Below are 27904 nucleotides of genomic sequence, written 5' to 3'. Positions count from 1 at the left end.
GTTATACTAGTCATTTTGACTGGTGTGGTAGTTCTAGTGTTAATTAAGAATTGCTTAGTGTATTAATAATTTATTTTTTTCGGAAACAAACCGTCTTGTGAATAAATTTTATTCTACATTTCCGACTTATTTTCACATGTAGAAGAGTAATCTGATTATTTACTTCTACCTAGTCTGGAATTAGTAATGTTCAAAAAAACTTTATATATGTGTTTCTATGACTCGAAAGATCTTGACAATTCCGTGAGAATGATGTCTTGATTTCTGATTCCTGATAGTTCGAAACTGAAATATACATATACACGTGATTAGCGGTAACACGTTTAATTCTAAAGAGAAACTTATCGAACAAAATCTTTGACAACATTATTATTGAATAACGACGCCTTATTTTAATTTGCAATACCACGAACACATTGTATTCTGATTTTAAAGCTTTATGATCACTGAATAATTTAATATATCTTTCTTTGAATAAGATAGGTTATGAATTCAAAATTGTACTTTATATTTATAAATGTATATGATTATAATATTTAAAGAAATACGCTTTATTTAAAGAACGATGTTAATTATGATCCATATATATTTATATAATATAAGTGTTACGTCCTGTGACCTAAACGTATGTTCTAATCCATCCTTCAGCCAAGAGGCTTAACAGCTGTTTTAACATTTGCTCGGACGCACAATATTCCATATAATCCCAAGGGCTATGGACAAATGGACAAATCACTATAGTCCATTCTTACTCATACATCTTTTGATCGATACAACAATTTCTATCTATCCTAAGATCTACTATCCTAATCCTAAGATACTGCTTGTAGAATTATTTTGCATTATTTACTAAAACGATCAAGACCAAGTCGAATAATCGTTGTTGCATCGGGACTGTATTACTTAGTGAGGTTAAATTTAAATAATGTAAATCCAATGAACCCTTGCCTGGCTATTTATACTATGTTTCCAAATATGCAAACATCGTTTCTACACTAGAATTAGCACGACGTTTTGAAGGTTTTGGCATGACAACCAATTGTTTTCATCCTGATCTAATAAGCACTGGAATCTGAAAAAGTGTCCCGCCTGCACTTCTTGGGGATTACATTTTTTGCTGAATACATTTTCCAAAACAGCCGAACAGGTCGCGATAACAACGATACATCTTGCAATGTCCAATGGAGTTAGTGGGATTTCTGACAAATATTTTTCGCATTGTTGTGTAAGGAAAACTTGCCATAATTTTTTATTTACAAATAACATTTCTTAAATAACGATGATATCGTTTATTGCTACATATCATTAATTTTAGAAAACCGAACTTCCTCACTGGTTAAAGAATCCATCTCAAGGTAAAAAGTTTTAGGACTCAGCGAAACCATGGTGAAACTCCAACCATCAGATCTAAAAATATAAAAGTTCACATAAACATATTTTATTAATCTATGTACTTAAAAGCCGCAAATTTTCTATAATTAAAAGGCTTCTAATTCGTTAAACTTTTTGTACGAATGATTTATATTCAATTATCCCGTAAAGTAACAATTGACAAATAGTAATACATTTCTCATGTTTTATTTATATATTCTAATTTCATCAAAGAAAAAAAAGGATCACCGCACCTTATTGTACTTGTAACTTGCACTAAAAATATCCACTAATATTTACAATTCTTTGAAAATATTAATAAATACTTACTTATGGGTTTAATGTTTCACTGTACTTCGGACTGATGGTTCAGGAAACAATCTTTCCCATTCTCGCATTCTTTCAGGGAAGAACTCCGTTTTGATCGATGGATGAAGATTCAACTCTAAGAAATTGTTTTGCTCGGGTACAAATTTGTCCCACCTTACATTCCTCAGTTGACTATCGTGTTTAGGAATAGGTTCGCCATTTATAACGAAATTCGACCATATGCTAGTAGAAATTTCCACCATAGGAATCTCTGGTGCGTCGCTGTTGAAGTATGGGAAATGGCTCTTTATGAAGAAAAGATACTGCAGATCGTCATGATGACATACACCTGAGAGACACGTAAAACGTTTAAAATATGGTCCTCATTGAGTTTCCAGACAAATGAAGAGTAAAGAGTTTTACCATACGGTGTAGTGGCGTTCAACATATAAAAGCTGTATCGTCCTTGGAACGAAAATTTATAAAAGTATACCGGCAATTTCGAATACGTAGCGAATAACTTGATTGCTCGGTACATAGGGAATGTAATTATAGAATCACAATATATCTGAAAAGGATTTGATATTTTTTTATGATTTCAATGGAAGACAAATTACAATTAGAGCACGAAGAGAATTTGATACGTACATCACCGAGCTCCTTGCTGTTAGCCGAGTTAATTGGCTGATCGTTGAAATAGAATTTCCGTAATTCCCTACTAATGTAATTCGATCGCGACGTGTTACGTTCGTACATAAATATGATCGGAGCCAGAGTATTCCAATTATCGTTCAACTCAGGGTACACAGAATTACCTTCTTGTGTTGCATTTTCATAATCTGTGCAATTTAATGAAACAATTGGATATGCTCAATTTTCATATTTTTATAATACGTTTATACAGAATATCTTAATTCGAATACTCACACGCAACTATACCGGCAAATTCGTCTTCCGTAACTCCCATCATTAAAGGAACTTGATAGAATCTTCCTTGCTTTATTGCGTCGTACGGCTGTTCAGACAGGAACCTCTCGACACCAGGAACTTCCGGTTCCACAGCGGGTGTCCACAACAAAATGGGAGTTGCGTACCAGTCCTGTTAAAAAAATAACATAATTGATATTTACACTTGCCAAGACTTTTATACAGCAGGTTTATATTGTTATATAGAACGTACGAATAAGGAGCCCAACGTGACTATGAAGTTTTCTACAGGTTTCGACCGTAAGCAATCTACCATAGCGCTGGTCGAGTCAGTGGAACAATTCAATAGTCGTGCCTGCTTCTGAACCAGTTGGATTTGTCCATGTTGCGATATTCCCGAATAGACCTCTAGTCCTATAGCCGAAGAACTCATCGTGATAGCTCTGTGAAAAAGATTGCGAGACATTGGAGACACCAAATGCAACATAATACTGAAACTTCCTGCGCTATAACCGCATAGAGTGACGGAGTGTGGATTGCCACCAAAGGCAGCTATGTTTCTTTGAACCCAACGGAAAGCTGCGACTTGGTCCTTTAGACCCATGTTACCTGGTGCTGCACTGTCACCGGTACTCAAGAAACCTGAAATAAGTTCAATTTATGTTTTGAAGTAAGTTTTAATCCAAATGATAGGAGTGGATCGACTCATCATATTATAATTGAGGAGCTTCCTACTTTTAAAAAATCCTAATCCTAAGAAAATTACTAGATAATTTCTAGAAAAATGATTTAAAAATAAATTGGCGAATCGAGTAAATTGATAACTTTTGCAGGAAGCTCCTTAATTACTTCCTTGGTTTATTTCAAATTACCTAACGCCCCAAGGCGATAATTTATTGTAACCAAAACAATATCTTTATCCAACAGATACTGTGGTCCAAAGTTTATACTTTGTCCTGAGAAACTGTAAAAGCCTCCTGGATGTATGAAGATCATTACCGGTCTCGATACGTTCTCGCTTTTACACGGTAGCTAGAATTGCAAATGGACTCTTAATGCAAAGATTCTAAAATCATTTAATTATGCACGCTAATTTGGTATAATTCACTACCTACTTTGGTAGTATACACATTTAAACGTAGACAATCTTCCGATACTAGTGTGCCATTAGATTGAGGACAACTGGGTCCTTCTTCGGTTGCGTCGAAAACGTTTTGCCAATCTTTCGCTGGGATTGGAGGCTATACAGTAATTCAAAAACACGAAATAAGAAATATAACGCACTTATCATAACAGTTTTATCTACTATGTAATTAACGAAAGTTATCAACTATATAGTTAACAGTTACACAATTTGTGCTTAATCTCTTAGGATGTGCGAAATTGGCAACTTTACTACTGTATATTGTATTGTGAAAATGAGATAATTTGTAGGGCGGCTTGTTAAAAATGATTCAATGGCATAATATCGCGAATGCGCTAAAATAAGGAAGCTTGTTAAAACATTCTTCGAGTAATTGTACGTGACATTAATGAAAATGCCTAGTCTCGATTTCCATGTCTTACATTTTGCAAACTATACTTTTAGAAACTGTTTCTACGCTCTTTATACAAGGATAACGCATAAATTGACACTGACGTAAAATAACAACTAGTTAAAGGATTTTTTACCTGGAAACGTTGGGATCCAACAGGTGGTTCGCCATATCTTATACCACGGAACGAATAAATTTCTCTTCCGAGTCTAGAAGTCAAAATAGACCCACGAATTTTCCCAATTGGAGCAGTGACCAAAGGTTGTTCCGCGGTCGACTGTTGAGCGATAGCGAGGCCAGTGATACAAAGAAGAAATACCGGAATGCCTCTCATCTTAGGACTCGCAGCTTACTGTTTTGCTTGTCGGAACTTTCTTCTCTTTGGACGAAGAAGCAAGTTGATAAGATCAAATCAATTCGGTCAGCCGATTTCAACGGTGTTCGTGCAAGCACTGTAGAATCAGCTGACGAATGCGCACATTTTATGCGACAGCTTTGAGGAAAGTGAGTGGGGAAACCCAGTTTCCTTTCTGAGCAATATAATCTTCAATAAACTTCCACACAGTGACACCTTTTATTAGTCAATCAAGCCAACCATAATATTTCTCGATTAACATATTGTATTTATGAATATTTTTATCTTTTAATTGCATGCATTTTTATTATGGTAATCGCTATATTATGTAAATGTCGGACTGTCTCTCTAATAATAAATATATCGTTGCAAAAAATCAGTGTTACAAATGTTGTGAACTCAACACTCATAGCATGAAAAATCAAACAGACGATAGCGAATACGCCTCGACAAACAAATAGTTATGTTCAGATTATCGCAACAGGGCTTCACGATTCGTATCTTCCAAATTATCAAAAGGAAAGGAAAGAAAAAATACTCGGCTGTTAATGAAAATGTGAAGTTCACATAAACGTATATTTTTGACCTATGTATCTAAAAGCCGCGAATTTTCTGTCATTAAAACGCTTTGAATTCGTTAAACTTTCTGTACGAATAATTTGTATTAAATTATATACAGCAATGCTATTAAGAAATAATAAGATATTTCTCATATTTCATTTACACATTCTAATTTGATTGAGAAAAATAATAATAGCCATTGATTTTACACTCGCGTAATGTTCATCGCATTTGAGATTTAGGGTGCAGGGAACAATCTTTCCCATTCTCGCATTCTTTCAGGAAAGAACTCAGTTTTGATCGATGGATGAAGATTCAGCTCAAGGAAATTGCTATGCTCGGGTACCAATCTACCCCATCTTACATTCCTGAGTTGACCATCGTGCTTACGGATCGGTTCGCCATTTATAACAAAGTTCGACCATATGCTGGTAGAAATTTCCACCATAGGGATCTCTGGTGCGTCGCTGTTGAAGTATGGGAAACGGCTCTTTATGAAGAAGAGATACTGCAGATCGTCATGATGACATACACCTGAGGGACACGTAAAACGTTTAAAATATGGTCCTCGTTGAGTTTCCAGACAAATGAAGAGTAAACAGTTTTACCATATGGTGTAGTGGCGTTCAACATATAAAAGCTGTATCGTCCTTGGAATGAAAATTTATAAAAGTATACCGGCAATTTCGAATACGTAGCGAATAACTTGATTGCTCGGTACATAGGAAATTTAGTTATAGCATCACCATATATCTGAAAAAGATTTGATATTTTTTTATGATTTCAATGGCAAACAAATTACAATTAGAGCACGAAGAGAATTTGATACGTACATCACCGAGCTTTCTGTAGCTAGCCGAGCTAAGAGGCTGATCGTTGAAATAGAATTTCCGTAATTCCCTACTAATGTAATTCGATCGCGACGTATTACGTTCGTACATAAATATGATCGGAGCCAGAGTATTCCAATTATCGTTCAACTCAGGGTACAGAGAATTACCTCTTAATGTGGCATTTTCATACACTGCGCAATTCAATAAAACAATTGGATATACTCAATTTTCATATCTTTATAATGTATTTATATAATATATTTTAATTCGAATACTCACAAGCAGCTATACCGCCAAATTCGTCTTCCGTAACTCCCATCATTAAAGGAACTTGATAGAATCTTCCTTGCTTTATCGCGTCGTACGGCTGTTCAGACAGGAACCTTTCGACACCAGGAACTGCCGGTTCCACAGCTGGTGACCAGAGCACAATGGGATTTCCACGCCAATCCTGTCAAAAATATAATATCACTAATGTTCCTAGTTGTCCAGATTTTTACATGCTGGGTCTATATTGTTATATCAAACGCACATATAAGTCGCGTAATGTGTCTGTAAAGTTTTCTGTAGGTTTTGAGCGGAAACAGCGCACCATAGCACTGGTCGAATCAGTAGGGCAATCCAATAATCGTGCCTGTCTTTGAGCTAGCTGCATTTGTCCATGTTGCGATATTCCGGAATAAACGTTTAGTTTTATAGCCGAAGAACTCATCGCGATAGCTCTGTGAAAAAGATTGCGAGACATTGGAGACACCAAATGCAACATAATACTGAAACTTCCTGCGCTATAACCGCATAGAGTGACGGAGTTTGGATTGCCACCAAAAGCAGCTATGTTTCTTTGAACCCAATGGAAAGCTGCGACTTGGTCCTTTAGACCCATGTTACCTGGTGCTGCACTGTCACCAGTATTCAAGAAACCTGAAATAATTCGAATTTGTTTTAGAAAATTCCTAACGCGAGTAAATTAACTTTGTACGTTCTAATTGTGGAGCTTTCTTGAAAACAAAGTCTGTAAGACGAAGTGGGCTATATCAAATTGTAAAGGAAATTCGGTTTGTATTAGTAATTATTTCTTTTTATATTTACGAAATAAATAACAATTTCGTAATAATTTAATTATTCTTTAATTTCAAATCCTTTCAGAAAGCTCCCGCAATTACTTCTCTGATTTATGTCAAGTTACCTAACGTCCCGAGACGATAATTAATTGTAACCAAAACGATATCTTTATCCAACAGATACTGTGGCCCGAAGTTTATACTTTGTCCTGAGAAACCGTTAAAGCCACCTGGATGTATGAAGATCATTACTGGTCTCGATACATCTTCGTTTCTACAGGGTAGCTAGAATTGGAAATGTATGCTTCTTGCAAAAGTTCTAAAATTGTTTAACTGCGCATCATATATTTATATGCGTGATATGTGGTGCCTACTTTGGTGGTGTACACGTTTAGACGTAGACAATCTTCTGATTGTTGTATGCCATTAGCATGGGGACAACTGGGTCCTTCTTCGGTTGCGTCGAAAACGTTTTGCCAATCTCTCGCTGGGATTGGAGGCTATACAGTAATTTAAAAACATGAAATAGAAAATGTAACGCGCATATGATAATAATTTCATCAACTATGCAATTAACGAAAGGAGTATTATGCAATTTATTGTTAATCTCTTAAGATTTGCGAAATTGATAGCTTTACTTCTGCGAATTGTACCGTGAAAATGGGATAATTTGTATGCGGGCTAGTTAAAAATGATTCAATGGCATAATATCGCGAATGCGCTAAAATAAGGAAGCTTGTTAAAACATTCTTCGAGTAATTGTGCGTGATATTAATGAAAATACCTAGTCTCGATTTCCATGTCTTACATTTTGCAAACTATATTTTTAGAAACTGTTTCTACGCTCTTTATACAAGGATAACGCATAAATTGACACTGATGTAAAATAACAACCAGTTAAAGGATTTTTTACCTGGAAACGTTGGGATCCAACAGGTGGTTCGCCATATCTTATACCACGGAACGAATAAATTTCTTTTCCGAGTCTAGAGGTCAAAATAGACCCACGAATTTTCCCAATTGGAGCAGTGACCAACGGTTGTTCAGTGATCGACTGTTGAGCGACAGCGAGGCTGGTGACACAAACAAGAAATACCAGAACGCCTCTCATCTTAGAACTCGCAGCTTACTGTTTTGCTTGTCGGAACTTTCTTCTCTTTGGACGAAGAAGCAGATTGATGAAAACAAATCAATTAGCCGACATAGACCGTGCTCGTACAAGCACTGGAATAACCAAGTAGGCAAAAGCGATCAATTTATACGAGAGCAACGAGGTAAATAAGTGGGGAATTCCAAATGCCTTCCTGGGAAATATCTTTTGTAAACGCCCACACAAGGGCGCACTTTATTTGGCGTTGAAGATATCCATAATATTTCTCGACTAACAATAAGTGCATTTACTAATACCAATTCTCACCTTTTAATTACATGCGCATGTCACGTTCATCATAACTTAGTATCGCTATACTACAGTATATATATATATATATATATATATATATATATATATATATATATATACTATATATATACTATATATATATATATAAATATCAGACTATCTTTCCAATAACAGATTTATCGTTGCAAAAAGTAACGATATTACAAACGTTATGAGCTCAAAACTTGTAACATAAGCGCCAAACAAACGATAACAAATAAAGACATAAATATTTGCAACTGTGCCCTGACAAACAGCTAATTACATACAGATTGAAGATTCTTCAGATTCGTATCTTTGGCATTATCAAATAGGAAGGGAGGGATATTTCATCATGAATATCAATAATGATCTATATATTTATTAAATTGCTTCGGAAACAAAATTAATAGCCTTAAGAAGGACCATTCGGACTTTACATTGCTATGTTGCTTTGCTTTGTGATGCAGCGGATAGAGGAAATAATTTTTCCCATTCTTGCATTCTATCGGGATAGAAACCAGTCTTCATGGTAGGATTCAAGTTGATATCCAAGTAGTTACTTTTCTCGCTTTCAAACCTGTTCCACGTTATATTCCTACCATTTGGAATGGGTTGGCCAGTTTGTACGAAGCTGGACCACATAGATGTATACAGTTCCACCATAGGAATCTCAGGTGCAGTCTTATTAAAATATGGAAAGTTACTCTTTATGTAGTATAAGTATTGCAAATCATCTTGATGTTCGACGCCTAGAATTAGAAGAAAGCAGTGTAATCAATCGTTCAACGTGATTATTGAGTGGACTTACCGTAGGGTGTCGTAGCATTCCACATTGTAAAGCTATAACGGCCTTGATAAGTAAATTTATAAAGATACACCGGAGCTTTGGAGTTTTCAGCTATTAACTTCGCCCCACGATATTGTGAAAATATAATTACGCTGTCCGCATAGAGCTGCAAATTGATTTTACAATTTCTTCGATTATCAATATCGACGGTGAATTTGTTAAAGGAGTAATTTAGCAGTTCATACATGAGCAAGACCATTTCTGTTAGACGAACAGAGTGGTTCGTCATTCAAATAAAACTTCCGCAATTCTGTACTAATATTTTTCGATCTTGGCGTGTTACGTTCGTATATGAAACTAATCGGTGCTACGTGATACCAATTCTCGTTCATATTGCGATATATGTTGCCATTGTTTCTGGTGATATTTTCGAACGCTAAAAGAAACAAGCGATCCATAATTAGGGAACAGCTTCGATTATTTTATAATTGTGATTCAATTTACCAACTATGCGACTTACTGACGACTATCCCACCAAGTTCATCTTTCGTTACTCCAAATATGGCTGGGACTTGATAAAACTTTCCTTGTCGAATAAGATCGATGGGTTGAGCTGGTAGAAATCGTTCCATTCCTGGAACTTCCGGTTCTACGACGGGTTTCCAGAGCACAATTGGATCTCCGTACCATTCCTGGAATGTAAGAAGTATTAGAAACCTCTAAGTATCCACTAAATTATAAGAAAGAAATCATTTCTCTTAGATATGAACTAACAAAAAATTCAGATATAGTCTTGGTAAAGTTGGCTACAGGCTTTGATCTGAGACAAGCCAACATGTCTTTGGTGTTGTTAAAGGGACAATTCAAAAGTTTCGCTTGTTTTTCTGCGATATCTCTTTGGTGGGTTGGATAAGGTTCCGTGAGTAAGGAGGAACCACTCATATCGATCACCCTGTGGAATAGATTTTTGGACATTGGTGATAACATGTGCAAGAAAGTACTGAGCCCTCCGACGCTGCAGCCGCTGATGGTCACGGAGTTTGGATCTCCTCCGAAAGCAACGATGTTCCTTTGAATCCAACGAAGCGCTATTACCTGATCTTTCAAACCTAGATTTCCTGGAGCCAGTGAATCGCCCGTTGCTATAAAACCTATGAAATCCATATTTATATATTTTATATATCCTTGGATATATAATTGGAAAAATAGAAGGAAAATGATCATTGGTATATCGTGCGTTATAAATGCCTAAATGCCTAAATTACCTAACGTGGCAAGGCGATAATTTACAGTAACCAAAACGATATCGTGGTCCAGCAAATATTCGGGACCATAGTTAAAGCTCTGAGCGGAAGACTGGTAGAAACCGCCTGGATGGAAGAAAACCAACACTGGCAATGATACATTTTCGTTTTTCGAAGACAGCTGCAACGTTTAAACAATTCCATAAATATATATTTTATATCTTGATGAATTAAACACTCTGTAGACGAGCCGGAAAAAGTAGGACATACTTTTTTAGTATAGACATTTAAACGCAAGCAATCTTCAGATATTGGCTCGATACGCTCCACATTTGGACATGCAGGACCTTCTTCGGAGGCATCGAAAACATCGTTCCAATCTGCTGCTGGAGTGGCAACCTGTATTGTGAGAAAATTGTAAGGATTATTCCCACCGATGTGCCATAAATACTCGCATAAAAGGAAATACGCAAAGTACTCTTTGTTTGCATAGTTGAAGGCTGACGATAAGTTTGACAAATGTCCACGAACAAGGATGTTTCCAGGATTAATAAAATTACGATAGAGGCAAGAATGAGAAACTCACCTGAAAACGTCGTTCTCCTGTGGGAGGCTCGGCATATCTCACGCCACGGAAGGAATAAATCTCCTTTCCGAGCCTTGAAGTTAGAACAGAGCCGCGGATTTTTCCAATTGGCGCTACCGCTTCCGGATGTGCTGTGCAATATAAAACGTTACCGATTCCGATGATACAAAACAAAAGCAGTAGCTTCATCTTTTCGTTTGACAGTAATTCTTTTCTCATGAATATCGCTGTTTCCGTGAACGAAGAAAATCAGTCAGCTAAATTATTGTGAACGGTTGCTCACGTAGACGGTTAAGAGACACTGAAGGCTAAGAAAGAGAGAAGAACGTTTTATACTCTAGTTGAAGGGAAAAAGCTAACCATAATTATCTTAATATATTCGATCGTGAAAAACCAAAACATAGCCATCATAGTTTTACAAATTACTGTAACATATTGTCCATTTGTTCTTTGATAGTGTATAATTAAATACCGCTAGGTTATCGAATGTATTTAGTAACATCTATAACGTGAAAAATATAAAATCGTAGACGGTGATGAAAAATTGGAAAAATTGAACATAAAAATATTTATCGGCGAAATAACTAATACTTGTACTCGCACGTATATCCGTATCTTCAAACTACTTTTCCTTATTTACTGGAACTCATTTTTATAGAAATACGTGTATTGCGATACCATAGAGTTACATAACTATCTGCTATTGCGTGCAAGTGATAAGGAAGAAACGAAAGAATCATCAATTGTCTGTATTCTTATCACGTCTTTAGTTTTGGAAAACAATACGAAAAACACGTGGAAGATTAGGCACTGTTTAAAAATGTGCCTTTTTTTACTGTCTTTTTTTGTTACTTTTTATTTCTCTATTTTTATCGTACATTTTATTGTACATAATTTTTGCGTTATCTAGATTTCTTAGTTTCACTTTCTACTCATCTTCAGTTTCTTCAGTTACCTCGTCCGTTTCTCCTTCTTCTTTTTCCTCTTTTTCTTCTTCTTTCTCTTCTCCTTTCTCTTCTCCTTTCTCTTCTCCTTTCTCTTCTCCTTTCTCGTCTCCCTCTTCCTCTTCTTCTTCTTCTTCTCTTTCTTCTTCAGGTCTTTCCAATTTCTTTCTTCGCTTTGTCCTTCTACGATGCTTTTTGCCCAATAATTTCTCAGCTCGTTTCCTTTCCATTCTCTGCTTTTTTGCCAAGTCTGGATAGATACAAGGGTCATAGGTTGCTTCGTAAATAATCGGATCAATCGGCCGCTTTTTAACAACCCGCTTCTTCTTCGGCTCCGGACATTCGCCCATTTTGTATGGCTTTGTTTTTGGTAAAACTTTGCCGTAAACCTGCGACAAAATCAATAAATGGTTCCGTGGCTAAATGTTCAGAAAAATTGATTTAGTTTTTAATGGTTTTTACTTAAATCAACATACAGGCATCTCGAATATCGGTCTACCATATTTATCTTTTTCTCGCGGCGGTCTTTTTTCAACAGGACTTCGAGGTCTCGGTGGTTTCGCCAAAGATTCAACTCTTCCAGAAGCTGTAGCCGCCAAAGCACTTTTTTTCACGGTAAAAGCATCAGTTCTGATAGTCTTACTTTTATGAATATTTGGTTTGGCCAATTCTTTCATACGTGCGGATGCTGAAACAAACAATAACGTACACACAAACTTGTCAACGTCGACTAACTTTTTATTCATTTCGCCGCAAACCTTTAGCATTCAAAGCTGCTTTCGTGATGCGTGTGGGATCATCTATGCATGGATGCGGTGCGAATCTCCAAGCGTGTTTCTCGAGTTTTCTTCTTTTAGCTTTCCGCTCTTCCTCTTCACTTTCGTACACTTCCTCCTCTCCTTCATCCGCTTCTGTAACTTTTCCATTCTCACGGCTTTTAGATTTCTCTGTTCTCGTATCGTCGGGCTTACGCTTTTTTCCTCTTCTCTCGCCCTCTTCCTTTTCCCTGTATTCGGCGAAAGCTATTCTACCTCTCTCCTCCCCTTCCTCGATTATCATCTTCTTAAAAGCTTTTGACTGTTTGTCCTTTTTATCTTTTATCGTCTTGTACGGTGGTACAGCCAGAAAATCTAACCAAGGAGTAATCTAGCGATTCAAGAGATTAAAAAGCTGTTTACCGTGCTTATTCGTGAATGGAATATGCACGTGGACATGAAATTAATGTAAATGTATTTTAGAAGTGGTCACCACTAAAAATTACAAAAGTAATCTGTATTGGATCATTGCTTTTCAGAATCTACTCTTTTCGTTAACATACTGTTTTAACGCGCAAGTAATTATTTCATAAGCTTTCAAACAATTTCTCTCGAAAAACTTCTTTAAGCTGCGCTTAAATAAGTTTAATAAAACTTCGAATATACACGTACAAAAATTCATGTGCACATGCGATATAGATTCATTTTACTTGATAGGAAAGCGCAGTTCGTTTTATGCCATAAGGCGTAAATAGCTCCTCTATTTCTTCTTTGGTTAATTGTTCAGGACAATCGAGCAATTTCTTCGCTAAAGCCAGCTTCCTCAGTCTGTCTTCGTCCAGCTTTCGTTTCTCATGCAATCTGGATGGTTTGCATTCTTCGGGAAGAATGACACGGGGCAGGCTTAGCTCGATGATTCTTTGAGACGGCTGGTAGTTTAATGCTGCTGGTGAAACCTTGTAATAAACTCGACCAAAATCTACCAGTTTTATATTTGGTAGAGACAACAAAATCGTTCTCTTAGATGGAATTGCTTTCAGTGCCGCTTTCGAGATAGCGAGGTCTAATTTGCAGTGAATGCTTTCGTCGATTCTTTCCTTCGGTTTGGACAACATTTTGATTCTTTTCTTTAGCTGAGATAATGGCTTCGACGGACGAACCTGAGGAATGTTACACGTTGTAACGTGTAAAAGTATGTACAAATCTTTCAAATTTAGAATTTTTCGTATAATATTTAAATAAAGGTTTGTTTCGCCTATTGAATTATCAGGTATAAAATAAAAATCTGCTTTTTCAATAAATGCATAAATATCCGCAATTTATTTACGACTAACTATAGGCTCAGGTTGCGGAAGCTTTTTCGGTACAGCATTGAATTTCGCCCAGGCATTGAAACGCGCCCAATCAGCCGGTGTCGCCAGCCATCCTTTCAATCGTAATTTACGTTTAATTTTTCTAAAAGTCACAATGTTAAAAAGATTTTTATCTACTCGACACGCTGACAAAAAGATTACGCTTACTTCCCCTTGAGTCTCGACTTATCTACTTTTCTTAATCTGCCAGCTGCTGCTCTAGGGGATCCGCTTCTTGTTGTTTCCTTCGTTTCCTTCGTAATTTGACCTTTCCTCGAAACCGTGCTCCTTACGGGTTTTTTTACTTTTACAGCCATTTTTTACAACTTTTCAAAACTAGTTTCTAATCTCTACACGAATGCTTCATAACATGGGATTAGATTCGAGAGAATAATAGAAAATGAACTTCTTTATCAACGACACCTTTGCGAATTTAGCTCATTGTACAGGTTAAATGTTTCTTCAATTTACCAACGAAGAAGAGAATATTAAGATGGTTAACGGTGATACTTTTCGTTGTGCGTTACGATTTTGCGTTAAATTTCTCATTTTCGATATAGCTATTTCATTTTATGCGACTTTATTGTATCCGTGTTACGTGAACCGAGGCTGCCACGTTTTAAAAGAGATCAAGCCTTCGTTTGTTTTTCGCCGGCGCAAATGTCCGTGTTAAATAGAAATTAGTAAATATCGAGACATTTTATAGACGTTCTTTATTTTATATTACATCGTTTATGGATTATGAGTTATCTTTTTTCCTGAAACGCGGATTTCGCGTTGCATTTTTTCATCATTTGCAAGTAATTCTCGAAATCGTCGTATGGCTCGGTACGAATCATGCAATTTTTCGGTTTCGCGAGTTCATGCAATCGTTTTGAACATCCTTTATTCCTAGCCGCAGTGATACGAGCATAAGTATCCAGTAAAAATCTCTTCTTCCTCGATTCTTGCGCGTCCTTCGATTGTTCGCTGCTATTTATCAATTTATGATGTCCTTGTTTCACTAAGGAATATTTATTATACAATTGCATAATTCCGTAGTAATAAATTTCGACATTTCTTTATGTACACCTGATACGTTCAAGATTCTTTCTAACTCGGGAACGAGAACTCTCCAAAAATCACACTCAGGCTTTAACAAACCACCGCGATTACAAGCGATAAAGGAGATTTAAACGAATAATTCGCGATAGCAAATAAAGAAAGACTTTAAACAGGCCAAAAATGCAAATTAGCAAAACAATACATTGAAGCACTTAGTTTAGGGGGTTCTTCAAACTGATGAGGGTTCGATAAAAAATGAAGGTAACGCTTGGAGGGTTCTCTTTAAACTACCTGTATTTATGGGAGAGCTTTTAACGCTAAAGTTGGATATATTAGACACGTTTGTGCCTGGTTTTCGTTTAGGTTGGGCTAATTTGTTTAACGAATCCGTAATTTGATAAGATAATGCTCCACGTTTTACCTGTAATGTTAAGACGACTAAAATATTCCTCGTGTATCTTTATGTTTGCGATACTTACATTGAAGGCATTGTAGTTACTGGTTTTATCGATTCTTTTTCTTGGTTTCGCTAGTTTTTCAAATCTTGGTACATTATCTTGACAAACATCCGTGTTCATATCGTTAATTTAATCGTAAAATTGTTATCTAAATCGAGACTCGGGAAGCTGTAATGTAAATCGTGAAAGCAACAGAAAATTTAGAAAAATTTACCTTAGGGTTAAATGTTGATTGGTGATAGTGAAGCGATCATAAAATAAAGATGTTTGCAAACTTCAATTCTTTCTTGGTAATAGATCCAACAAACAGTAACCGTGAACAAAATTTCAAGTTCCCCCGCAAAATCTGCCGATTAGCGAAATTAATACTCTAAATTTCCGTCCTACGATGTTGAAATTCGAGTAAATACAGCGTTTTCCCGTTTTCCTAGTTTCCTCATTTTCACTAATATAATTTTCCACATAATAGACACGAAATAACGCCAAAATCTGTTATCAAAAACCATCGTAATAAACGAAGAACTTATTGGTGCGCTCCTAGAAGAGTAAAAAGTACAGTTATTGTAGGAAATTTCGACAATTCGTTGACACAGAAGAAAAATATAAAAAAAGTAAAATACTAATGAATACTTTCATATCGTCGTATTTTCGATAAGTTTTTTTTTTAATTTACCAATAACAAATACTTCGAGATAAACAACAAATAAAATGCTATATTTATTTACAGAGGCATCATAAGAAAAAACGAAAAACTATGAAAAGCCTAAGACGCATTGATATCTTAGCGCAGCCTAAATCTATAAAACATAAAGTAGAACATAAGAATCATTTTTCTACAGTAAATATTTATCTTTCTAGCTTGAAAATTTATTTCGTGGTACTAATATATAATTTTTTGGTACATCAAGGTAAGCAAATCTGCTCAAAGGTATCAAATTCCAAAAAGGTCTATTTCATCGGATCAAAAAAGTACCATTTACCAACATAAAACATTCAGAATAAAAAAGTTTAAAGGTACACGTGAGTTGCCAATGAACTCGACGTTGAAGGATTGTTCAACAATTATATTACCTAAGAAACTAGGTGTCCGATTATTTGCTTTAGGTTTTTATTTATATTTTTACTAATATTATTTTTCTATCTTTTCACTATACTAACTAGTCTAAGATTAATTATTCATTTATTCATAATAGTAAAAAAGAAACTTAAAGAATTAGCAAATTCTAACAATACGTAAGAAAGGCTGATCGAAGACGAGAAGACTGCAAAGTCGCGCAATATATCAGTAAGAAAAATTTTTAATGAAATGAGAAAATAATTGACGTAACTATAATGTACTATAAAACAACTTTATTCAATGCGTACAAAAATATTAATGGACGGCGTAAGGTACACGTATAGTTATACTGCAAATATAGTTAAATAGCAGTTAAATATCATTTTATACTTATCTAAAATGTCGAGAAATGGACGGATTATACAATAATCTTTAGTCGAGAACTATACGTTACGTAACTATGTGTTACATTACCACATTCATTCGCTTAACTCTGAATCGGTATGTAAAATACGAAAAATATGATTAATTTTGTGAACACATCTCATACAAAGATTAAAAAACTAGTAAATATAGCTAGATGTATTTTCTAAAAGTTTTTTTTATCGAATGTACATATATTCATCTGTTAAAAAAATTTACCTTATTTACCTACTAAGTATGTAAGCAAATATAATCATAGCTATCGTAGCTATTATCGAATGCTCTATAGCTGATGCACCGGCATTACAATCTACAATTCTTCTAGCTCTCATAAAGTCTGGGCCTAAATATGCACTAAACTCTCTTTTTTCTGGTGGTATTACTACTAACTGCTGTGTAGCGTCCTGGAAAATCAAATCGCTATAAGGCGGCTGACTGTAAAACATACTAAAACTAAATTCGTCCTGTTCTTTTCTGCCATAAAATTGTTGGGCGTAAATAAACAAGTTTATGTAAGCGTTTATTTGTGTCTCGTTATATCCATAATATCCACCACGTGTAACTATTGCATTCGCTGCCACTTTTCCTAAATTGCAATGTATGTAATCGGTTGTTGGTCGACGAGTGCCGTCTGGGCAAAGCAATTCAAAATCTTTAGTGAAAGTATTACGTGCCCACGTTTCTCGTCGTTTTCCGTCTGTATTTTCTGCGACTGTTGTGTGCTTCACAAAAGCTACATCTCCGCCCCCCTCGACTAAACATCTAAAGGCACCAGTATACCCATAATAATCTTCAGATGCATCTCTACGACAGTACTGGAAGCTGGCACCATGGCACAGATCACACATATTGTCATATGGCACTCCTACAATAAGTTAACATGCAACGTATAATTTTGCACAGATCTACGATCACTTATAGTTCAAGAATTGCAATTACCTGTATTGTATTCGGTACTAAGCGCGCCCGGGATGCAAGATTTACTAAAATATTCCGCAGCAGCGTGAACTGAATCACAACCATAACCCCTGATCCATGTATTTGAAATAAGATATGCTAACGGATACACCCAACCTGCCGCTGTATTGATTCCTGTATGACAAGTGTTCTTATTTTTTAGATAAGTTAAATCTGTGTTGTCATCCTCCTCTTTTGCCACTGCAACCACATAATATTCTGGCGTAGGTAAATTGTAAACTTCAGATATAAATGGAATCAAATCAAAGCGTAAACCAGCAGTATATACGTCGCTGGTGTCTAATACTGCCACATCAGCAATTCTAAAAAAAAAAGAGAATGAATTTTGTTTTACACTAAATTCTCCTATTTTATCTGCAAACTTTTTCAATATTACATATATACATACCCACTTTGTATAGCCTGCATGCAATGAATTTGACTGTAACCTTTGTGACAATTTAATTCTGGCTTCAACAATTGCGCCTTTAATGCTATCTAATATGAAAATAAACATTAATAATTATATTTAATTTAGAGGTATAATATTTATTTTTTTAAATCATTACCTTCATTTTTATACATTTTTCCATTTCTGGATCAGACGTAATACATAGGGTCATTTTACTGACGGGACAACGTCGCATTTCTAATATTACATCAAGGGATCTACCTAAATAACCAGTATACACTTGTTCTTTTTCACTTAATTCCATGAAATCTCTGGCTGTATCCTAAAATTATACAGTTTAAAATAAAATTATCTTAAAAAAGGTAACAATAATGTCAAAAAGAATATTGTATTTACAGAAAAAATCAAATTATGATGCATTCCATATTTAGGTGCAGATTCAAATAAATTGAAAGTCTCTATTGGTTGTATGTTTGTTGATTCTGTGTTATCCCATGTATTCAAATCATTTCCATTATAGCTTCTTTCATTCCCGTTACGATTTTCAAAGTTATCTGTGCTATATTCATTTGGATTAACATATTCAGTGTTGTTAAATCTATTATTAAAATCTGGCCGATTTTCGAAACGATTGTCATAAAATTCGGTCGAATTTTTTGCGTTATGTCTGCGTAGTACCTGAACTGCTGTCTTTAAAAATCGCTGATATAATCGACGGGTTTCGATTTTTGTAGCAGACGATGTAACTATAGCGCGTGATGGAACTATACCCCAATTACAATATTTGTATTCACTAATCGGTTTACGAGTACCATCTCGACAAAGTAATTCAAATTGCTCCTTCTTTACAGAATCTTAAAAAAATTGATATTATTTACTAATATTGTAATATAGTTTAATGGTAAAGCCCTTTAATTAAAAACATACTAAAGTCAAATGTTGTTGATGTCATCTCATCCACAGTCGTGTCTACTAAGAAAGCAATTTCTCCTGCTTCTACCAAACATCTAAATGCTCCCTCATATCCTGCATAAGGATCTGAAGTTGTACACCTCTCTCCAGGTATCTTTCCAATACACAATTTACATAATTGATCAGAGTTATCACCTAAAATTTAAAATTGCTATAAAGAATATGGACATTAGGTAAAGTTATTATCAATCATACCTAATGGATTATATTTATCTATCAATGAATTTACAGCACAACTGGGCCCAAAATATTTGATGGTAGATTTAACATGATTATTACAATCTATAATTTCTAATCCACCTTCTTTCATAAGCTGTATAAAACAGAAAAATGACCAATTTTGGTTAATACAGTATATATTACATAGAAACATAGTAAAAAGAAATAATATTTACTGTATAAATTGGAATAACCCAACCAGCAAGCATCCCAAGGCCAGCAAAACAAGCCTTTTTACCCCTCAAATCACGTAAACTCTGGACATCTGGTAAAGATCCTTTTTTAATAACTGCTACCGCATATTGATAATTGACACCACTTTCATATATTTCCTGCATTAATGGGATTAAACTATGATAGCGTCCTGCCATGAAAATTTCACCAGCATCTAAAGTGGTTATATCTGCTTTTTCTTGATCCAACATAGCCATGCATCCTTCTTTATTAAATGCTTGTTTGCATTGCACAGAAATGTAACTACGCCCAAAATATGTTATTTCGCGATCAACTGCTCTTGAAAATGCTTTGCACTTATCCTGTTCAGCATCAGATATTGTACACCATGTAACAGTATTGTTGAGGTTTTGTCCTGTGAATGGATTTAAACATTGTTATTAATGCTAATCATAATCATAATCGATTTGTAAATATTTTTTGCAATTTGACATTTGTTATTTTTGAGGATAAACAACAATTAATAATTAGACAATAACAAACGGTTAGTCATTAAACAAAGTGAATATCGCGATACTAAACTATTAACAAATAAAAGTATCCTTTATACCATATATAAAACGACAGGATAAACTGAAGAGTACTAAAATTAGATTTATGCAATTGTTTGGTAGCATTTTTATACTTTCTTCGTCTAAGCATTAATTGCTACGAAAGGCAACACCCATTACTTTAGTACTCTACAAACTTACTATACTATTACTATACTATGTGTATTATTCATTCACAGTGCTATAGGGTGTAGCGAACTGTAGTAAAATATCACTCATTCTCCAATTGTTAATTGAATATTCTAGTATTGATACAACATTTTCATTCACTTTTCATACATTTATATTAATTTTAAAAGCTCACTAATGATTATATAACTAATACAATTAATAAATAAATTGAATATTGAAATTAATATCATTGCACATTTAGAAAATATAGTTATAAAATTTACTTTATTTATCATAAAATTATGATACATAAAGTGATACTTTTGAATAATAAAGTAATCAGTTAAAAATATATAGATAACCTCTCATTTTTCAAAAAGATAATATAATTATCTTTTCTCATTTCAATTAACAAGTATTGTAACTACCGAATTGATTATCATAGCATTAAATAGTACAGGACAAATAATCTTGCAATCAGTAATGAGTACAATGTCAGTAGTACAATTTGTTCTTCGGTAATATGGTTAATTGTTTGTGTCATAGCATAAATGCTTTATGTATGCTCAATTGAGCAACGTTGAACATTGATGATGTCCAGATTAAATTTCTGTATGTGTCATAATTGTGAATACGATGAATTAGAAAATATGTACATTTGGTGCAAAAAACGTATTCTTCTCGGTCCATTGACCGATGAATCTTTGAGGAACAAAGATAAAAAGTTTTGAAGAAAGATTGACTTTGTTTAAACAATCTATGAAAAATTATGTGAGAGCAACAAAATTTTGCTCGTAATTGCCTAATTTTTGTGCGTGATATCAAGGATACCTCACGTTTAACAAATCAATGCAACTGTAATTTTTAACTATGCAAGCTGCAATGCGATTTGTATTAATTTTAATCACAATCTACTGTAAATAGGGAAAAGGACAAAAAGTATCAATGCTTTATAAACTTTCTCAGAATAAGAAAATGTTGCCATACTAATAAGTTTTTGTAAGACTGTTCAATGATTAATTTATGTATTTTTAAACTAAAGATACTTTACTTAAATACTTGTTATTCGGCATGGAAGTTGTTTGGAAGAATATAAAATTTAAATATATATTTGCCTGCATTTTAATTACATTTATTATTTCATGCCTGATAAGTATCGCACCTATAAGTATTGGTAAGTCTTTTATATATTTAATATAACAATGAATTACAAAGTGTTTAAATAAAATTTTAGATGAATGCAAGTGTGAAATAGCTACACAATCAAGTCAATACAGTAATAATAAATGGCAAAGTAATGATAATAAAATTTACAAAAAAACCTTACATCGTTTAGCTATACTTGTGCCATTTCGAGATCGCTTTGAAGAATTACTGATATTTGCTCCACATATGAAAAAATTTTTAGATAAACAAAATATAAATTATCACATATTTGTACTTAATCAGGTACATTCTGGTTAATTTAATTATTAATAATCTAAAACATGTTATTTAAATGTAATAATAATATCATGTATCTTTATAGGTTGATAGATTTAGATTTAATCGGGCCTCTCTTATAAATGTAGGCTTTCTTGAAATTAACAAAGAGTTTGATTATATAGCTATACATGATGTAGACTTGTTGCCTATAAATGATGAATTATTATATTCTTTCCCTAATAAGAGCCCATATCATATATCTTCCCCAGAGTTACATCCTAGATACCATTATACAACTTTTGTTGGTGGAATATTACTTATTAAAAGGTTCTTATTATAATAGTTATTATTGTATAAAATACTTATAAATTCATGTAAATTAAATTAACAAGAAAAATATTTCTGCAGAGAACATTTTATACAAGTGAATGGAATGTCTAATAAATATTGGGGATGGGGTCTTGAAGATGATGAATTTTATGTTAGATTGAAAGAAGCTGGATTAAGTGTTATAAGACCACAAAATATATCTACTGGAACACACAACACATTCAAGTAAGACACTCCGTAACAGATTTATATATACACTAAATATTAATATAAATAAATGTTCATAAATTAGTGATTGTGTTACATTTATTTATTGTAGACATATACATGACAGAAACCATAGGAAGCGAGATATGATAAAATGTTATAATCAACGGGAGGTTACTAGAAAACGAGATCGTCAAACTGGCTTAAATAACGTTTCTTATAAAATATTAGGTATGATTACAATGACTATTGAAGATACTCCATTAACAGTCCTTAATATTTCTCTAATGTGTGATAAAATGATTACACCTTGGTGCGAATGTGATAAAATACTTGGATCCAAGGATGGAAAATCAAAGGAGAAAAAGAAAGTTAATAATAACAAGTCTGCCACTGGATTGTAATTATTCTAATAAAAATTGTGTTAAAAGAAAAAAGAATACATGTACACATATGTATAATCAAGTGTATTTACTATTGTTATAATGTCTTCTACCTTATATTATTCAAATGAGACAAATACAGGGTGACCACTTTCCTAGTTATTACAGTTACATCACATTATCGTCGCGGTACGCGATATTGCCTATGAATTAACCAGCGAAAGAATCACCCTATATAATTTCTCAAAATTTATAATCATATTTTTAACATACTACTTATATATTACCTATGTCATAGATAGTATAAATATCTTCAGCGATGAAGTAATCAGATAGCATAAAATTTGAATATGCAGAAGTATTATTATACTATTATCTTTCATACATCTTGTGTAAAAGATTTTAATTACTATTTCATTACTTTGCCCCTTCTCTTTTTCAAATAACATAATTGAATTCATATCCTTTTAACATTTTACTGATGCACAAATATTGGAGTATTATTGCCAATGATAAATTTAGAAGAACATCAGAAACAAATTTGTAGCAGATCTGTTTTTCTTATTTTACTACTAAAATATAAATCTTGTCAATAAGAAACATAAAGTATTGTATAACTTTAAGATAGATCGATAGACCATTATGCAGAAAATTATTTATAAGCAATGATTTAATACTGCAATCAATCACTTCAAATGGTCTTTTATATTACGCATATAATAATATTTGTACATATATATTTACATTTGAAGTAAGAACACTGGATTATACTATACAATAAATATAATTCTTAAGAGCACAATGGTACATATAGTACAATGACAAAAGAGATTTGACCTAAGTATTTATGATTTTAATATTACAGTTCTTAAGATGTAAAAAGAAAAATATAATTAAAATACAAAATTATGGCTACATAACTGCATTTAATTGCAGAATAAAATGTTCTCTTAATTCATTTGTACTAAAATCATCACCATCATTATTTTCATCAAAAATGTCTTGCACAGTTCCTGTTACAGTTTCTGCACTTTCATATTCAGTTGCTTTGCCAACTGAAGCTACATGTTCTGCGTCCTTTTCATCTATTTCAGATTCATTATTTGTATCATGAGCTTTTTCTGCTTTAATACTTATCTTCGTAGAATTTTGTGCCTCGTCTATATCACTTCTGTTAAGATCTGTAAATTCTTCAGTAAGAAGTTCTTCCGTTAAAGCTGGTAATGGTGGTAATGGAAACCCATAAGAAAGCAGCTTATCATATTCATTTTTCCCATAAAGTTCCCAAATCTCTGTTGCCATGGATAAAACCTTTTCTGAAAATTCTTGTTTAGAGCTGTCTAGTAACATTTCATTAAATTTGCACATTTTTTCATCCAAAAGCTTTCTTCTTCTCATAACAGTTTGCATACTTAACATCTTCCTTCTGTAAGTGTTCGTGTTTTTTTCTGCTCTTTCAAGATATTTAGATGCTTTTTCCAACTTCCAATTAAGTTCCTTTATTTGATTATCCTTTTGTTTAATTTGCCCTTCAAGCTTTCTTTTTTGCTGAGATGCCAATGTTACAGTTTTTGTTAATTTTTTATTCATTTCTTCAAAATAGTTTACTCTGTTTGATAAGTCTTTTATCAATCTTCGTTTGGATTCTAAATTCTTTTTATTAAGTATTGTAGATTGTATGTTACTTGATCTTGTATTAATTCTAGATGTTTCCACTTCTTTGACTTGCATTTCAGGTCCTGTGGTTTTTATACTGTTTTCAAATTCTTTATAAATAATTAACTGGTCAGTTAACTTTGCAATTACATCCTCTTGAATTTGTATTCTTTCTAACAGATCTTCATAATCTGAGGAAACACAACTAGGATTATTTCCCAAGGAAGTTTGAACACCTTGTGTACAATTTTGTGATAGTAAATTAGTCCTTATCCTTTCTTCGTCATCAGAACATGTATGTTTGAAATAAGAAGGATAGTATGTTTTAGAACTATGAGTTGAATTGAAACTTGTAAACTCTCTGTCTTCATAAGGATATTGATTCATTAGTGAAGTTTCTTTACTTACATACTCATTCTTTATTAGTGGATTATTAAAATTTCCATAAATAATACCTTTCAGATCTTTTGGTGTTTCTACTGTTATAACAGATGTAATGAGTAAATCATTTTCCTCAATTTTGGTAGCAGTACTGAATTCTTTAGATATTTGTGTTCCTGTTGTGTTAAGTGATAACTCTTCAATAATTTCAGTCACATCATCAGGGTCACCAGTTACTTTGATAACAAATTTATCAGTTTCTATTTCTACATCATTTTTATTAATATCATTTATTTGCTGAGAAAACAAAGGTAATTCATCTTTTATTTCTATTTCAGATGAGTCACTATTACTTGAAGAATTAATATCTTGATCTGAATTGCTTCTAAATGACTTCTTTATTGATCTCATTATTTCTTCTCTAGTTCTTCTCTTACGCTTCATAGCCGCTCTTATATTTGGTATAACATAAACTTCATCTTTAGTAAAATTTTCTTCTATGTCTTCATTGAAAACCTTCTTTTCATCTTTAATATAAATCATTTCATCATGTTCCAGTGCACTATTTTTCACTTTATTCATTTTTGATACAGTTTGCGATACAGATGTTTTTTCATCCCCACTTTCAGTACCAAATATTATTTCAACATTTTCTTCTTTGTCTGTAAGCATATGTCCGACTTCGTTTTTTATTGATAAATGATTTTTATTAACAGGCGAAGCAACTTTATAGTCATTAGTAGTAAATTCAACTTTATGATTATCAGTAGTAAATTCAACTTTATGGTTATCGGTAGTAAATTCAACTGTATGGTCATCAGTAGTAAATTCAACTTTTGTGTCCATTTTTTCTTCAATTTCACCTTCCTTTTGACTCTTAACCATCAACTTCTTCTCAATCTCATTTTTATAATTTTCATCTTCAGTAGATCCACCATCACAAATCTGTTTTAACTTCTCTTCAATTTCATCATAACTATCTTCAAGTGTGTTATGATCCATAACCTCTAATTTAATTTCTTTCTTTATAGTGGTATTTGATAGTTGTGTAATTTCTGAATTGTTCATAAATAAGGATAATTTAATTTCCTTTCTATTATTGTTTGGTTGAACTTTCAGACTGTATTGCTCCACTAAATTATTAATATCAGTGAGGTTATCATCAGCAATCATCACAATATTTTGCCTTTGATGATTAACCTTAATGTTTTCTTCTCTCTTATCTTCTGTATATTTATGGGTATGTTTAAGATAATCTCTAGTAGTTTGTTGTATAGATAGTTCCTCAATCTCCTGAAAATCCAAATCTTTCTCTTCTAAATGTTCAATAGATGAATGCTCTGTATCATTTTCTGTATATTCTACATTATATTCACCTTGCAGTAAGTTTTCACCTTTCTTATTAAATATCTTAGTTCTTTTTTTAGGTGATTTTCTAGTAGATGTCACTGTAAATATAGAAGGAATTGCGTTCTTCTTCAGTCTAATTCTTCCACTTTGTGTTATAGACCATTCTTGAGGTTCAAAGTGTACGTGACAAAGAAATGAGTTATTTGATGGTTCCCAATCAGCTCTAGCAACACGCTCTTGCCAAATTTTTCTATACTTTGGATCACGTGGAAAACATTTCATAATATAACCTTTCTCACTACGATTGTTGCAGCCAACTGCTGCACAGCCTGGCATATTTTGACATCCAGAACTTGTTAAGGTTTCTGCAAATTATAGATAATAAATTCATAATACTAAGATGAACAACTCAATTTTATAAATCTAACCTAACTAACAATATATTTCCATATGTAACAAGTTAATCAAAATTAATATTTATTTTCATATATAATATGTATATCAGTTAATTTAAAAATTTAATACGTTTAATTATTCAAACAAATATTGAATACAGAAATAATGCATAATGTAGATGCGAAAACATACTTTTTACTTTTCTAAGAATAAATTTAACTAAAAGATATTTAAAAGTACTTCTTCACGTGATGCAAACCTTTGTTCTTGAGTTGTAACTACTGATCGAAAGGGTTGACTCGGTCGTATACAAAACATTCTAAAAATTAGGCTATTCAAACGGTGTATTACGTTTTACAGACGCGGATAAATTTAAAAACTTCTTATATAAACTATTAGATTGTTATAACTTAAAGGAAGGCAAATATTTCTTGAATACTATAAATCTTCTGCCGGTAATGTATGGTGTAAAAAAAACCGAAACCCGTTCACCTCACCCATTAACTCTATTCAAGGTCTATTATTACACGTTGCAACTTGTAAATTTACTATGTTATTTACTAATTTCGTGTGATCAATATTGACGCAAATATACAAAAAAAAAAAAAAAAAAATATACAAAGTTAAACAACCAGACAATGGTAAACTTGTGTTGAGATGTATTTCTCGCTACGCAATGGAAATGTCTGGACGTAATATGGCTACCTCGAAAATCGAATAATAAATAGGTTAATTGTTAACTTACGTTTCGAATAAAATTAAATATATATTTCTATCAATACCAATGTAGTCTCTGTACATTATTTAATCTTATTATACCTGCCTTTTGAATTCTATTTTCAAGTCATTATATGCCATCTTTATTGACGGTGCACAAAAAAATAAAAGATTTATAACAACCTGCACATTATATAAATTACCAACTATACTGCATTTTGAAAAATTGATCACTCTAATTATGTATGAACACTTATTTTTATATTCATCACATGGTGCACTACATCGTCTACATCCACCGTTTCATATTGTTTTATATTACATCATTTAAATAAATCCCACGTGGAATATTTTCTTATTTTGTTTTGTATTGATATAGTTTAAATAAATTGTTATCAAGTTCTCAAGTAAAAATAAAGAAGATTATACATACATTGCATTCATTTTATCCTTTATTGTGGAACGATAGATAGGGTTAGTATCTGATCAGCGGTTCTTTCACTTAAGCTTAAGAGTAACGGCAAATACGCATTAAACGTCTATTTCACCAATTTTCTTATGCCTCGTTCTTTTGTATA

General features: G+C 33.2%; 8 protein-coding genes across 11 annotated transcripts; 2 read left to right on the top strand and 6 right to left on the bottom strand.

Annotated features, from left to right (window-relative positions):
- Window positions 1–1221: 1221 nt before the first annotated feature.
- Window positions 1222–8149, bottom strand: LOC117235293. Its single transcript, XM_033497174.1, has 17 exons — window positions 7866–8149; window positions 7327–7452; window positions 7078–7237; window positions 6424–6812; window positions 6171–6342; window positions 5892–6082; window positions 5667–5811; window positions 5299–5592; window positions 4279–4490; window positions 3723–3848; window positions 3480–3639; window positions 2861–3249; window positions 2608–2779; window positions 2329–2519; window positions 2104–2248; window positions 1702–2029; window positions 1222–1407 (listed from the first exon to the last, which is right to left on the bottom strand). Exons 1-16 carry the CDS (start codon window positions 8061–8063, stop codon window positions 1710–1712), a joined length of 3390 nt encoding a protein of 1129 aa, XP_033353065.1. The 5' UTR covers window positions 8064–8149; the 3' UTR covers window positions 1222–1407; window positions 1702–1709.
- A 592-nt stretch (window positions 8150–8741) lies between these two features.
- LOC117235282 (esterase E4-like) lies at window positions 8742–11314 on the bottom strand. The gene is made up of 8 exons (XM_033497150.1): window positions 10993–11314; window positions 10677–10805; window positions 10428–10587; window positions 9937–10313; window positions 9683–9854; window positions 9408–9598; window positions 9184–9328; window positions 8742–9124 (listed from the first exon to the last, which is right to left on the bottom strand). The coding sequence occupies exons 1-8, from the start codon at window positions 11209–11211 to the stop codon at window positions 8817–8819; spliced, it is 1701 nt and encodes a 566-aa protein (XP_033353041.1). The 5' UTR covers window positions 11212–11314; the 3' UTR covers window positions 8742–8816.
- Window positions 11315–11471: 157 nt separating this feature from the next.
- LOC117235292 (neurofilament medium polypeptide-like) lies at window positions 11472–14360 on the bottom strand. Its single transcript, XM_033497173.1, has 7 exons — window positions 14212–14360; window positions 14026–14146; window positions 13402–13851; window positions 12695–13082; window positions 12413–12624; window positions 12067–12325; window positions 11472–11494 (listed from the first exon to the last, which is right to left on the bottom strand). Exons 1-7 carry the CDS (start codon window positions 14358–14360, stop codon window positions 11472–11474), a joined length of 1602 nt encoding a protein of 533 aa, XP_033353064.1.
- Window positions 14361–14405: 45 nt separating this feature from the next.
- LOC117235310 lies at window positions 14406–15876 on the bottom strand. The gene is made up of 3 exons (XM_033497204.1): window positions 15567–15876; window positions 15379–15508; window positions 14406–15046 (listed from the first exon to the last, which is right to left on the bottom strand). The coding sequence occupies exons 1-3, from the start codon at window positions 15663–15665 to the stop codon at window positions 14790–14792; spliced, it is 486 nt and encodes a 161-aa protein (XP_033353095.1). The 5' UTR covers window positions 15666–15876; the 3' UTR covers window positions 14406–14789.
- A 22-nt stretch (window positions 15877–15898) lies between these two features.
- Window positions 15899–16890, top strand: LOC117235309. Its single transcript, XM_033497202.1, has 5 exons — window positions 15899–15947; window positions 16015–16156; window positions 16273–16383; window positions 16454–16649; window positions 16739–16890. Exons 1-5 carry the CDS (start codon window positions 15934–15936, stop codon window positions 16780–16782), a joined length of 507 nt encoding a protein of 168 aa, XP_033353093.1. The 5' UTR covers window positions 15899–15933; the 3' UTR covers window positions 16783–16890.
- An 81-nt stretch (window positions 16891–16971) lies between these two features.
- LOC117235303 (melanotransferrin) lies at window positions 16972–20436 on the bottom strand. The gene is made up of 9 exons (XM_033497194.1): window positions 20370–20436; window positions 19762–20174; window positions 19562–19679; window positions 19322–19501; window positions 18791–19248; window positions 18552–18716; window positions 18392–18480; window positions 17965–18305; window positions 16972–17890 (listed from the first exon to the last, which is right to left on the bottom strand). The coding sequence occupies exons 1-9, from the start codon at window positions 20434–20436 to the stop codon at window positions 17250–17252; spliced, it is 2472 nt and encodes an 823-aa protein (XP_033353085.1). The 3' UTR covers window positions 16972–17249.
- Window positions 20437–20632: 196 nt separating this feature from the next.
- LOC117235307 (beta-1,4-galactosyltransferase 7) lies at window positions 20633–22986 on the top strand. The gene is made up of 5 exons (XM_033497200.1): window positions 20633–21655; window positions 21716–21930; window positions 22010–22233; window positions 22315–22461; window positions 22556–22986. Exons 1-5 carry the CDS (start codon window positions 21553–21555, stop codon window positions 22845–22847), a joined length of 981 nt encoding a protein of 326 aa, XP_033353091.1. The 5' UTR covers window positions 20633–21552; the 3' UTR covers window positions 22848–22986.
- A 522-nt stretch (window positions 22987–23508) lies between these two features.
- On the bottom strand, window positions 23509–27904 carry LOC117235302. Of its 4 annotated transcripts, none has more exons than XM_033497191.1 (2): window positions 26869–27352; window positions 23509–26578 (listed from the first exon to the last, which is right to left on the bottom strand). In XM_033497191.1, exon 2 carries the CDS (start codon window positions 26547–26549, stop codon window positions 23739–23741), a length of 2811 nt encoding a protein of 936 aa, XP_033353082.1. In that variant the 5' UTR covers window positions 26550–26578; window positions 26869–27352; the 3' UTR covers window positions 23509–23738. The 4 variants fall into 4 exon arrangements, with proteins under 4 accessions (XP_033353082.1, XP_033353084.1, XP_033353081.1 ...); XM_033497193.1 differs by lacking the exon at window positions 26869–27352 and having other exon boundaries at window positions 23509–26156; window positions 26240–26381; XM_033497190.1 differs by lacking the exon at window positions 26869–27352 and adding an exon at window positions 27760–27904 and having other exon boundaries at window positions 23513–26578.

Source organism: Bombus vosnesenskii, unplaced genomic scaffold, assembly GCF_011952255.1.
Source record: "Bombus vosnesenskii isolate JDL3184/JDL3185 unplaced genomic scaffold, Bvos_JDL3184-5_v1.1 scf7180000013315, whole genome shotgun sequence".
Classification (NCBI taxonomy): domain Eukaryota; kingdom Metazoa; phylum Arthropoda; class Insecta; order Hymenoptera; family Apidae; genus Bombus; species Bombus vosnesenskii.
The sequence above is the reverse complement of the archived record's forward strand: the minus strand, read 5'-3'. Positions and strand labels throughout refer to the sequence as shown.